This window comes from Lepidochelys kempii, chromosome 1 (genome assembly GCF_965140265.1).
Source record: "Lepidochelys kempii isolate rLepKem1 chromosome 1, rLepKem1.hap2, whole genome shotgun sequence".
NCBI classification, from domain to species: Eukaryota; Metazoa; Chordata; order Testudines; family Cheloniidae; genus Lepidochelys; species Lepidochelys kempii.
Window position 1 is genome coordinate 26074932 of NC_133256.1, and position 13763 is coordinate 26088694.

Consider the following 13763-nt stretch of genomic DNA (forward strand, 5'->3'; position numbering starts at 1 on the left):
CTGAGGGGTTTTTTTAAAAATGTGAATTTTTGTTTTCATCCCATGATTCAGCTTGCTTTATACAAATCTCTCAAGACACCTTTTAGTATCATGGCAACAATTCAGTACATGCAACAATTATTCAACTGCTTAAAAGCAGAAAGTTTGCAACATGTGGTCTAAATGAGAAGTCTGCAAATGTTCAGTACTGTATTTGGAGAGACACTAGAATTAAGTGTTACAGTTTAAATTGCTGCCCTGTTGAACTGAAGGGACAGGCAGTGGAACAGAATCCCCAAAGCTGCAGGTGACATGCATGGAGGATAATTTTTTCACACTCAAGGGGCAAAAGTTCTTTAAAACGTGTACTTTTTTCTTTTACTGCCTTAATGGCAGGAGCAATTAGTAGGCATTTTCCTTTCTTTTTTAAAGTCCAATTTCCCATAAATGTCACATCTTCAAAAGGCTCTCTCTTTCTGCCACTTTTTAAATACCCATCACTTTAGTACCTACAGTATAAGCCATGCTGTGTGAAAGTTAGGTTAATAAATATAAATCTAATAGTCACTTGACATTACATACAAATTCCAAATGAGATGTCACATCTTCACAAAACAATTGAGGGGGGGGATGTATACTCACTCGAACGATGTACTGGTAAATAATTACCAGGCTGACAGCCATAGAAAGATTGGCAAGGAACGAAAGCACAGACAGGCTCTTAAGGTCACGAATGAAGACCAGAAGGATAATAAATGGCAGAAAACACAGCATGTATATTCGTAAATCAACACTCCTTTTCTCAGAGGGACCACTGGTACTAGTGTCATTGATCAGTACAATCCTGTTCTCCAAAAATCCTTCATGGACCTGGAAGGAAGATGTTTTTAAAAACATCAGCAGCACTGTATTTTATGTGAATGATTATATTTGTTATACTTTTAAAATCCCACTATAACATTTAAAGGCGCTTAAGGGAGAGTTAGACACCCAATTCCTACTAACTTTCAATGGGAGTTGGACACTTGCCTCCCCAATTTAGTTAAAGCATTAGTCTTGTCTACACTCATACTTGCACCAGTTTGATTAAACTGTTTGAAACTGGTGCAAACCCAGCTATATTTTAATTTAAAAGTGGGTTATTTCCATTCAACTTAAACTTGTTCCCAATCAACTTAAGCTAAACTCAAAAAGCCATTCTTATACAGAGATAAAAGTCCATGCAGAGGTTTGCACTTGCTGAACAGAATTGGTTTAGATTAAACAGGTACAATTCTCCCTGTAGTCAAGTCAAAAATATTCCTAGATTCCATATAACAATACAGCAATTTCCCAATGTTATTCAAAAGACTAAACATGTAAAAACTCACAATTGTTCTTGTACATTAGAAAATATTTAACATGATCAATGGTGTTAAAATTTCTTTTATTAAAATCACATCAATTTATGGCATGAATGCTGTGACCAAAAGCAGTGGTAAGCCAAAGCATTTGAGGTGACAGACTGCATTCCTCAAAACAGTAACAGTTTCATTCCATTTTCTTTAAAAGCTATAGTGGCTTTATCCTATAGAATGGGTGATCTCTTTTTAATCATTTTCCCACCATATTTTCCCATCCTGTACCCCGAGTATCTGATAAGGTTAGTTTCCTTGCATTGCAGAAAGCCGTAGACTTGAGAAAAGGAACACAAAAAAAAAATATGTAAAGTTATTAATTCTATGTGATGTGAACAGAAACAAGTACAACTGAGACGTCACTGGTCTGAAACTCAAAACAACTGCACACAATAAACTGCCTTCTAAACACCAAGAAAGACAAGGTGGATGAGGTAATATCCGTTATTGGACCAGCTTCTGTTGGTGAGAGAGAAAAGCTCGAAAGCTTCTCTCTCTCATCTACAAAAGTTGGTGCAATAAAAGATATTCCCTCACCCCATCTTGTCTCTCTAATATCCTCGGACTGACACAGCTACAATACCACTTCTAAATTCCAAATCAGCCAACCATACTACTGTAGTCACAACCTGAGCATCTAACACAAAACTGTAGCTCAGAGAATGTACTGTGAAATTAGAGCTACTCTAGTCTCACAGATAAAGCATATTTATAATAATACATGAGCATTATGGTCCTGTTTATCTACTTCAGAGGTGTTAAAAGAATTAATTAGTCAACAGTTGAACAATGCTTTTCACATGTGTACTGCTAGACAAGAGCTACTTACCTGTACAAAAGAAACAAAGATACCACTGAGCCTCTTAACAGAAAACACTTTCAGCAGTTTACAATGAAAGTATATGTACGAGTACCAGTGTCATGTTCCAGAGTATGTGTAGTCACATTAGTACTAAAACAGACAACATGATACAACAGCAATAGTCAATGCATCAGTGCACACACTGAAAGAAAATACAATTTTCTATACTGTACATCCACTGTTTTCCAGTCATAAGTGACATGGTAATCACGTTTCTAAATTAAGCATGTTAATGAAGTGCATTGCGATGTCGTTAGTGAGTTTTATGGTCATCATCAAGGCCCCTCATAAGAACAGCCATAATGGGTCAGATCAATGGTCAATCTACCAAGTATCCTGTCTTCCAGCAGTGGACAGTGCCAGATGCTTCAGAGGGAATGATCAGAACAGGGCAATTTATCGAGTGATCCATGCCCTGGTGTCCAGTCACAGCTTCCGGCAGTCAGATTTTTTGGGATACCCAAAGCATGGGGTTGTGTCCCTGACAATCTTGGCTAATAGCCAATTATGGACCTATCCTCCATGAACTAATCTAATTCGTTTTTGAACCCAGTTATATTTTTGGCCTCCACAACATCCCCTGGCAACAAGTTCCACAGGTTGATTGTGAATGGTGTGAAGACATACTTCCTTTGTTGCTTGTTTTAAACCTGCTGCCTATTAATTTCATTGGATGACCCCTGCTTCTTGTGTTATGAGAAGGGGCTTCCTTATTCACTTTCTCCACACCCTTCATGATTTTACAGACCGCTATCATATCCCCTCTTAGTCGTCTTTTTTTTTCCCCTAAGATGAACAACCCTAGTCTTTTTAATCTCTGCTCATATGGAAGCTGTTTTATATCTCAACTCATTTTTGTTTCCCTTCTCTGAACCTTTTTCCAATACTAATATAGCTTTTTTGAGATGGGGCTACCAAAACTTCATGTAGTAGTCACGGTGTGAGAATACCAGGGACTTGTATAGTGGCATTATCATATTTTCTATCTTATTATCTATCCCTTTCCTAATCATATAATCATAGAAGATTAGGGTTGCAAGAGACCCCAGGAGGTCATCTAGTAAAACCCCCTGCTCTAAGCAGGACCAACACCAATTAAATCATCCCAGCCAGGGTTTTGTCAAGCCAGGCCTTAGAAACCTCTAACGATGGAGATTCCACCACCTCCTTAGGCAACCCATTCCAGTGATTCACCACCCTCCTAGTTAAATAGTGTTTCCTAATATTCAGCCTAGACCTCCCCCACTGCAACTTGAGACTATTGCTCCTTGTTCTGTCATCTGCCACCACTGAGAACAGCCTAGCTCCATCCTCTTTGAAACCCCCCTTCAGGTAGTTGAAGGCTGCTACCAAATCCCCCCTCACTCTTCTCTTCTGCAGACTAAACAAGCCCAGTTCCCTCAGTCTCTCCTAGTGAGTCATGTGCCCCAGCCCCTTGATCATTTTCATTGCCCTCTGCTGGACTCTCTCCAATTTGTCCACATCATTTCTGTAGTTGGGTGCCCAAAACTGGACGCAGTACTCCAGATGTGGCCAGATGGTTCCTAACTTTCTGTTAGGTTTTTTATTGCTGCTGCACATTGAGCAGATGTTTTCAAAGTTGGAGACTATCCACAATGACTCCAAGATCTCTTTCTTGAGAGGTAACAGCTAATTTAAACCCAATCATTTTGTATGTATAGTTGGGATTATGTTTTCTGATGTATACATTACTTTGCATTTATCAATATTGAATGTCACCTGCCACCTTCTTGCACAGTCACCCAGTTTTGGGAGATCCCTTTGTAACTTTTCACAGTCAGCTTTGGACTTAACTTTTGTATCCTATGCAAAAACTTTGCTACCTGTTTACCCCTTTTTCCAGGTCATATATGAATATGCTGAACAGAACTGGTCCCAGTACAGATCCTTGGGGTACCCCACTATTTACCTCTCTCCACTGTGAAAACTGACCATATATTCCTACTCTTTGCCTCCTACCTTTTAACCAATTACTGATCCATGAGAGGACCTTCCCTCTTATCCTATGTCTGCTTACTTTGCGTAAGAGCCTGTGGGGAAGGACCTTGTCAAAGGCTTTCTGGAAGTCCAAGTACACTAAACCCATTAGATCAACCTTGTCTCTATGTTTGTTGACCCCCTTCAAAGAATTCTAAGCAATTGGTGAGGCATGATTTCCCTTTACAAAACCCCTGTGACTCTTCTCCAACATTTCATGTTCATCTACGCGTCTGATAATTCTGTTCTTTACTACAGTTTCAACCAAGTCTGGAGCCTTTTTTAAAAAATGCCATTTAATTAGTAATACTCCAGTCATCTGGCACAGAAGCTAATTTAAGCAATAGGTTACATACCATAGTTACCAGTCCTGCAATTTCATATTTGAGTTCCTTCAGAGCTTTTGGATGAATACCATTGAGTCCTAGTGATTTATCACTATTTAAATTTATCAGTTTGTCAGTTTTACCAAAACCTCCTCTTTTGACACCTCAATCTGGGACAATTCCTCAGATTTGTCACCTAGAAAGAATGGCTCAAGTGTGGGAATTTCCCTCACATCCTCTGCAGTGAAGATCAATACAATGAATTCATTTAGCTTCTCCACAACTGCCTTGTCTTCCTTGACTCCCTCAGGTATATTCCATTACAAGATGGACCCAAATTCTTCAGCAAGGGCCTCTAGTTTCCACAGCATTCAAGTGAGGCAGACTAGAAAGCTTGTGGCAGCTTTAGATAGGTTGGTACAGTCACCCATGTTATTTATTTTGATGCCAAATGTCATTTGTATTAGTTTGCCACAACACATTCAGTCTACACAGCTGCAGGGTTTTGTACCGACAATTAATAACTATACTAAATGGGCTTTATTTGTTTGGGTGGTGAAGTGGAAGAAAGGTGGAGCTAGAGATTTTGGTGGTTGAGTGGTTATGAGCATCTGGACAGGAATGGGAGACCGTTTGGGGCTGTAAAGCAAAGAGCAGGAAAAGTGTTGACATTTAAATTGCCAGCTTGGTTAAGATTCAGAGTTAACAGCCCACTGAAGATTAGTGGGACCTTTCACTCTTCTCATTCCTATTGTTTCAGGCTGTCTGCAAACTCAGGCAGACAAAAAATCCTTTTTTTATTTCCTTTTTGTTGCAACCACAAGAGTTAAAAAGAATGATTTGTTAATGGAAAGCTAAGGACACAGCTCAGCAGAAGGGAGTGGATTTTCCAGCAACCATAGAATACACAGGTCTCTAGTCATTACTAGTACACCAACCAATCTGATCCTGCAAGATATTGCGCATCCTCTGGAAAGTACTAAGCTCCCTTCAACTCCTGCTGAAGTCAAAGGAAAATGAGGGGGCTCAGAATACCTGAAGCCTGGGTTCTTAGAAAGCTACTGCAAAGAGTTAAGTAAATCTAGACATGAAAGATTAAATTTCCTACAAGCTTCTCTCACTACAAATTGTATAAACTGTCTAACATTTCCCAATTTCAGTGAATTCACATACCCATAATTGCCTCTTTGTGCTGGCCAGTAGTGTGACAGACAGCTAGTAAATCTGCTATTTCCCTAAAGTCATCTGAAGTAAACTTCCCATTCCAAATCTCATTCGCCAATAGTAAACTTAAAATAAAAACACAGAGCAAGACACTGTGCAAAAGCTTTAACTACCTTTCAGTTATACAAGAAAGTCTTGTGCAATTGCTCTTTCACTTTCAAACACATACACAGCCAAAGATGCTCCATACATAAGAACATAGGATGGGATTCTCTAAGAAATCCAAAAAGAAAAGGAGTACTTGTGGCACCTTAGAGACTAACCAATTTATTTGAGCATAAGCTTTCGTGAGCTACAGCTCACTTCATTGGATGCATACTGTGGAAACTGCAGAAGACATTATATACACAGAGACCATGAAACAATACCTCCTCCCACCCCACTCTCCTGCTGGTAATAGCCCATCCAAAGTGACCACTCTCTTTACAATGTGTATGATAATCAAGTTGGTCCATTTCCAGCACAAATCCAGGTTTTTTCACCCCCGCCCTTTTTTTTTTTCCAAAAACCACACACACAAACTCACTCTCCTGCTGGTAATAGCTCATCCAAACTGACCACTCTCCTTACAATGTGTATGATAATCAAGGTGGGCCATTTCCAGCATAAATCCAAGTTTAACCAGAACGTCTGGGGGGGTGGGGGGGCAGGTAGGAAAAAACAAGGGGAAATAGGCTACCTTTCATAATGACTTAGCCACTCCCAGTCTCTATTTAAGCCTAAATTAACAGTATCCAATTTGCAAATGAATTCCAATTGGAATGGATACTATTAACTTAGGCTTAAATAGAGACTGGGAGTGGCTAAGTCATTATGCAAGGTAGCCTATTTCCCCTTGTTTTTTCCTAGCCCCCCCCCGCCCCCCGACGTTCTGGTTAAACTTGGATTTATGCTGGAAATGGCCCACCTTGATTATCATACACATTGTAAGGAGAGTGGTCACTTTGGATAAGCTATTACCAGCAGGAGAGTGAGTTTGTGGGGGGGGGGTGAGAAAATCTGGATTTGTGCTGGAAATGGCCCACCTTGATTATCATGCACATTGTAGGGAGAGTGGTCACTTTGGATAAGCTATTACCAGCAGGAGAGTGAGTTTGTGTGTGTGTGTGTTTTGGGGGGGGTGGTGAGAAAATCTGGATTTGTGCTGGAAATGGCCCACCTTGATTTTCATACACATTGTAAGGAGAGTGGTCACTTTGGATAAGCTATTACCAGCAGGAGAGTGAATTTGTGGGGGGGGGGGGGGCAGAGGGTGAGAAAACCTGGATTTGTGCCGGAAATGGCCCAACTTGATTATCATACACATTGTAAGGAGAGTGATCACTTTAGATAAGCTATTACCAGCAGGAGAGTGGGGTGGGAGGAGGTATTGTTTCATGGTCTCTGTGTATATAATGTCTTCTGCAGTTTCCACAGTATGCATCCGATGAAGTGAGCTGTAGCTCACGAAAGCTTATGCTCAAATAAATTGGTTAGTCTCTAAGGTGCCACAAGTACTCCTTTTCTTTTTGCAAATACAGACTAACATGCCTGTTACTCTGAAATCTAAGAAATCCAGTGGCTTTTGGGCATGTCACTCCCTTAGGTTCCTTTGAAAGTCTCAGCCACCATAAATATTTAACATAACATACAGCATTTGAGCAGTGGAAGCACACACATGCTTGCTATGCTAACATACCTTGCATCGTATGTAAATATTTTAGCCTGTTATGCCATTCAAAAATGCATCCTGCTATAAAATAGATAAGACAGAAAGAGATATTGCAGGGACAGAATGGTAATCTTTTTAAAACCCTCCAGTTTTAATTTAGCTTTCTGCCAAAATAATTTCAAGTATTATTTTTCCTCTTAAAACAAGAAGAAATATTTTTTAAGAAATCCATACACACAATTTTCGCTTTATACAGACAAACCTCAGTAAGGAGTTCCTAAAAAACAGAGATCTCTCGTTTTTCTATTAGCTGAATTGCAAATAAAGTGGTGCTTAGTGGGAAAATATTGCTTGAATTCACAATGTTTTATATTTCATAAATCATTAGGGAAGTTCAAATCTATTCAGATCCCTACATGGTACCCATGCTATGTTATCTGAACACCTTTCACCTTTACGTTATGTAACAAGGGGGTGGTCATATTAATGTCTTTCATATTTACTCATCCTGTGTTTGGCTGACAGACACAACGGACTCATGTACCCACAAAGATACATCACATGTACACACATACAAATAATCCACAGCTGTCCTTAGATGAACACTGATGCAGATATCTGCAAAGTGATGGCTGACAAACACTATCACACTCTGGGATACCCAAATCCAAAGCTGTAACCTCCAGAGGTGGCCAGAGCAATCAACACAGGTTGTAAGTGTTTGGTGTGAGATGTCTGCCTTCTGCTTCCCTAAATCTGTCAGTGTGTCTACAGTGTGGTAGGGCTATTCCTCCAAAGCTTCTGACATTTCCCCAGAGTTGGGGGAGCAGAGGCCTTGCCATTGGTATGGGAGTCTGAAACATATATTTTCCCATAAAATGCAGTTTATATAGATGAGGGACAAGGGGACAGAAACATAATATGGACACTGCCCCTTTTTGAAGGCACCCTCTCCTGGCAGAAGAAAGTGAGAGAGAAGAACCATTAATGAAGGCTGATTCTACCAGGGAAGAGTAGGCCTTGATGCCTCCCCTCACAAAGAGGTACACAACCTGTAGAAAACTAAGAAGGTTAGTAAAGCTGATATTTTTAGGTCCCTTTAATGAAAATAGATCATTCAACTGCAGTTGAGGGCAATATTAAACAATATCACCTGTTACTTTCTTTCAGGAAATATTTTTCCTGATGTTCATCTCAGTCAATACTTGTACATTGTATCCCGGCCTCTGGGAAATACAGTGTAGTTTCTGTTTGCTAATTAAACCTACCTGATATTTGCGGTGCTTAAAAAAACCCACTACACCAAGGAACTTTTCCTTCCAGTTCAGGACAAAAAGAAATTTCAAAATGTCAGAATTTCCTAGGGAAAGAAAATTCTGAGTTTCAACCAGTTTTAATATTGAAATGTATACTTTTGCATAAGCTAAACTAGATAAGGCAGACTCACCTTCAGTTAGAAAAAGAACACACAATGGGGAAAGAGGAATAGGCTATCCCAGCACAAGGTACCTTTATTGCAGTCTAACTGTTCCCACACTAAAAGCTGTACTAGTATAACTATTTGAAGTTAAAAAAAAATTAACACCCCTAACCAAAATAGTTTCGGAACAAAAACAGTGCATAGACTAGACCTAAGGCTTTGTCTAGACAAGTTGTCAGAGATGGCCACTGAAGTCACATTGACCCTTGATAGCTTTCTTTCAAAGGTGTACTCGCCAATGTCAAAGACTACATTTCAGAGACCACCCTGCTCAACATGTGAAAAAATGGCTTCTGCTGAGCCATACACGTTGCTTATTGAGGAAGTAAGTTTTGTGTTGCTGGTGAGATTTTTTCTATTGCTGGTGAGAGTTTTCAGGGGAGAGGGATAGCTCAGTGGTTTGAGCATTGGCCTGCTAAACCCAGGGTTATGAGCTCAATCCTTGAGGGGGTCATTTAGGAGCTGGAGCAAAAATTGGGGATTGGTCCTGCTTTGAGCAGGGGGTTGGACTAGATGACCTCCTGAGGTCCCTTCCAACCCTCATATTCTATGATTCTATAGCTGAAACTCACACCTGCACCTTCCTTGGATATTTAAAGTTTCAGAAAGTTATGAATATATGGAAATTTTAAAAACTCAACTTCAATAGTCCCTCTGCTTAACCACTGTTATTAGGTCTGGTCTATACACTTTTTTTTTGTTTGTACTGATGTAACTATTTTGGCTAGGGGTGTGATTTTTTTTTTAAACCAAAACAGATATACCAGTATAAAGACACTTAAACCAGTATAACTTATTCCCTTTCTGTATGGATAAATCCATGCTGGTAAAAAGCACCTTTATACCTGTAAAACTGCCTCCACCATGAGATGGTGAGGAGTTGTAGTGCTTTAACTTTTCTGGTATAGTTAAAGTGGCACGACTTTTCTGTTTAGACAAGGCCTTAGCAGTTTACCATAGGCATCACAGAAGAGGATGGCTTTGAAAAAGGTCAGGGTAGTGGTTCTGCAAATGGCTTCAGAGAGGGCAAACAACATGGATGGGGTAGCCAAGGAGAGGTGAGCAAACAGGCTATGGAGGCCAACATTACTTGCAGAGGAAAGGAAGCACAATATGATGACACAAGATTCAAGAGCAGACAAGAAAGGAAAAGGAGTAACTTTTCATTTTGCTGCTCCGAGTGGAGTGGCATGGAGGAGAGACTGAGTGAGAGAGCAACATGCGAAACCCACACTGAAATTTCAGTTCCTAACTTTGTGCTGTTCATGTGCAGGCTATTGTATCATTGCTCAACCTTGTCTTTGTGAGTAGCACTAAAAACCACCACTGAACTTTTAAACAAGTCAATAAATATGAAATAACAATGTGCACCAGTTTCCCTGGCTTATATGCTGCGTAGGGTGACACAAGTTTGCCACTGATTATGTTAAGATGGACTGAATATGACACATCCTTTACCTAACCTACTCTCCTTCACAATATCAGACTCGATATAATCTTAGACAGCTATTCCTGCTAACAGTTGTTTTTAAACTACTGCAGTTTGCCTCTAGTGCGTCATTGCATTTCAGTTAGTCGTACTGGGCTAAGACACATCTGACATTACCCCTTGCCTTTTCTTTCCTATCAACGGAGCATAGTAACTCGCAAACATACTATCAGTTTAGACAATTCTCTCCAGTCAAATGTCACACACAGTCAGTAGGCGCAGTGCTGTAAAAACACATGGGTCTCCAATGCCTACATAATCTCTTCCTCCCCAAATCTTCTCCGTTATGATTAAGCATGCAGCAGATTTTCTCAATGGTAAAAGTCAGCTCAAGAATGTGTTACAACAAGGTATGTTTGCTATTGAGCATCACCTCTTGCCTTCATTGCACTGACACAAAGAAGGCTGGATTTCTACTAAAGAAAAGTATCCTCAGCTTTTCGAGAATTTCAACAAAGAACAGAATCTCAAGTTTGTTTTTACGTTGACCATAACATACATGAAGAGAAAGCTTAGTTGCAAAGTCAAGCGCTCAAAAATTAGGAAGTGCCCAAATTAGGGTTCCTCACACTACCTTGTGTCAGGTTTCAGAGTAACAGCTGTGTTAGTCTGTCTTTGCAAAAAGAAAAGGAGTACTTGTGGCACCTTAGAGACTAACCAATTTATTTGAGCATGAGCTTGTGAGCTGTAGCTCACGAAAGCTCATGCTTAAATAAATTGGTTAGTCTCTTAGGTGCCACAAGTACTCCTTTTCTTTTTACTACCTTGTGTGTATGCACTGTGTTACAGTCTTTAATTATAGTGGTTAAAATTTGGCAAAGTTATAAGCAACAAAAAATAGGGTCTTACAATGGGAAGTTTCAAGCAACCTTAATAGCTAGAACCAGAAGATATATAATGCATTTTATATGGAAGGAAACTGTATTGAATCCCTTACAGGATTGGAAAGAGAAAGCAAACATTTAGACCTACACACAATGCTTACCATAGTTAGTAAATGCTTATTTAGAAGGGATTTGGACTGATGATGACTCGCTGCATATGCCAGGCTCTTTATAAAATATTTGTCAACCTTTTGTTTTGCAAGATAGCAAGACAGCAAACTCAACATAGGAAAATGCAAAGTTTTTTTGAGAAAGTACAAGGTTTTGGCCAAGATTTTGAAAATCAGAAGTCCTGAATACCCAACTGCTCCCATTAAGGCAAATTTTAAAAAATATTGGCCTTTCTTCATTGAAAATTGACCATTTATTCTCCACCATTTTGTATTATTTAACTCTTAATGATTTGTGGATGCAAGCTGTACAAGAAATACTACAACAAATAAAGTTGCACAATTGAAAGAACTCAGCTGATGCAGCACATGAAAAGTTACGTTTACAAACATTTATCTGGCATCTACTACCCTAGTACCTGGGACTCCGAAGTGGTTAAGGATCAAAGGTTTGTGTGAATTATTTACTTTATACACAGATGTTCCTGACCCTCTATGTCCCCTCCGGAGCTCTATTTATCATTTAAGGGGACACAGTTATGTGTTAACATTGAAATAATTGAAGAGTGATGCCACTCCAGCAAGATACCACAGGGTATGTCTACACTGAAATTAAACACCCCTGGCTGGCCTGTTTCAACTGGCTCAGGCTTGTGAGGCTCAGGCTGCAGGGCTGTGGGGTCCCAGAGCCCGGACACCAGCCCAAGCCCAAATGTCTACACCGCAATCAAAAATAGCCCAAGCCATTTGAGCCCATATCAGCTGACACAGGCCAGCCACAGGTGTTTAACTGAAGTATAGACATACACGGAGAGACTGGTCAGCCTTTGTGACAGGCTCTGGTTCAAGCATTCCATTTTTTTTATGGAGACAATAGTAGCAACTGTTTACACCAGCCTCATCCACAAATTTGGCACAATTACTCTTCATTGGACCACTTAAATTTCCATGTAACATTTAAAGAAAAATATTTACTAACTCTGTAGAGGAAATATTTTAAAAGGCTACTTAACTAATATTTCCCTTCCATTTTCCCTCTACACATTTCTTTGGATTCCTCTAGCTAAACAATTGCAGTTCCCACACAAGCATATTCAGCTAACATCTCCAACATAAGCCAATTCTGAAATTTTAAAACTAACACACAAGCTATTCTCCCATTCGATATAACCAATTTGAGCTACACTAAGATTAGCCAATGGAACTGTCCGACTCTGTCAGCTACATCCATTTTCAACATCTTGCTTCCCAGAGTCACCATCTCCACTCTTTCCAGAGACCGCATGGAGCTATGCTACATAGCAGGGGATAGGGGAAGGTTGATAATGGGGCTTTGAGGGAGGGCAAGAAAGGAGAGTGAGGTTTGTATGTGGGGGGAAGGGCTGACTGGGTTTGGGGAGCACAGCTGTATAGGAGATCCCCATGCCTTTGCACCAAGACTGATGTCAATGCAGAGACATGTGGCTCCGTAGTGCTTCAACCTCAGCTCTCCAGCACACTACACACCAGCACCAGGGAAGCCAAGCTTGGAAATATCAGCTGTTCAAGGGATCACTACGGTGTTGCTGTGCCAGTGCCCTGGGGGCGCCAGAACAGCCAAGTCAGGAGTCCTCCAAACTAATGCTTTGTGTGGAGGAAGCAGTGTCATGGGTGAGGTCATGAGGAGAGGAAATCAAGGTGGTAAATTGGGTGCAAGAGTTGGGTGAGAACTAATTATTCCGTGGCTTTTAATGCTTGTGTTAATGGTATGTGCAACTAAGCAACTTAAATGCTTTTTCACAAAGTTTGGCTTTGGAGAGAATCAATGCATTATATATTTAAAGCAGTACAAATTTAGGTCCTTTGGTGCCCTCTACAGGACAGAGTTCTGCAATATAGATCTTTGTGGCTGTGAAGGAGACAGCTTCTTATCTCCTTATCATACCATGGGAGAGAAGAACTTCAATTCAAATCAAATTAATTGAAAAGTGAAACCTCTGAATTTTTGATAAGTTTGATTCAATTACAGAGTACATTTCATATTTCCTTGTGGCTGTTTCTCTTGCCTAGGATGAATTTGTTACTGGATCTCTCCCCAGGGTTAAACTCCTGGGGGAAGGTAGCAAAGTATTTCTTGTGAAGGCCCCTCTGTCTGAAATCCTGTAATAAATGAGGACCCAATTTTAATGGCCTTTAGAAGTGATGCAAGACACATCTGATTAGTCTTGTTTTTGCTTATAGGGTCAGTAACTAGGAAGATGTCATTGGTAGGCAGCAATGGGTCTGCTTACCTATTTGATGGCAATTGTTTGGACTTGAACTTTATACTATGATGGATGCAATAAAAATTCACACTGAGAGAGTGGGGCCAGAGAAGGAAGAGA

At 40.1% G+C, this 13763-nt stretch overlaps 1 protein-coding gene across 4 annotated transcripts in view; it reads right to left on the reverse strand.

The window, feature by feature from the left end:
- The window catches only part of SLC36A4 (solute carrier family 36 member 4), a 271797-nt gene that overhangs the window by 213190 nt on the left and 44844 nt on the right, over positions 1 to 13763 (reverse strand). For all 4 annotated transcript variants that reach the window (XM_073336987.1, XM_073336956.1, XM_073336966.1 and 1 more), the window contains exon 7: positions 622 to 849. In XM_073336987.1, the coding sequence (XP_073193088.1) occupies positions 622 to 849 (228 nt within the window). The remainder of the gene's footprint in view (positions 1 to 621; positions 850 to 13763) is intronic.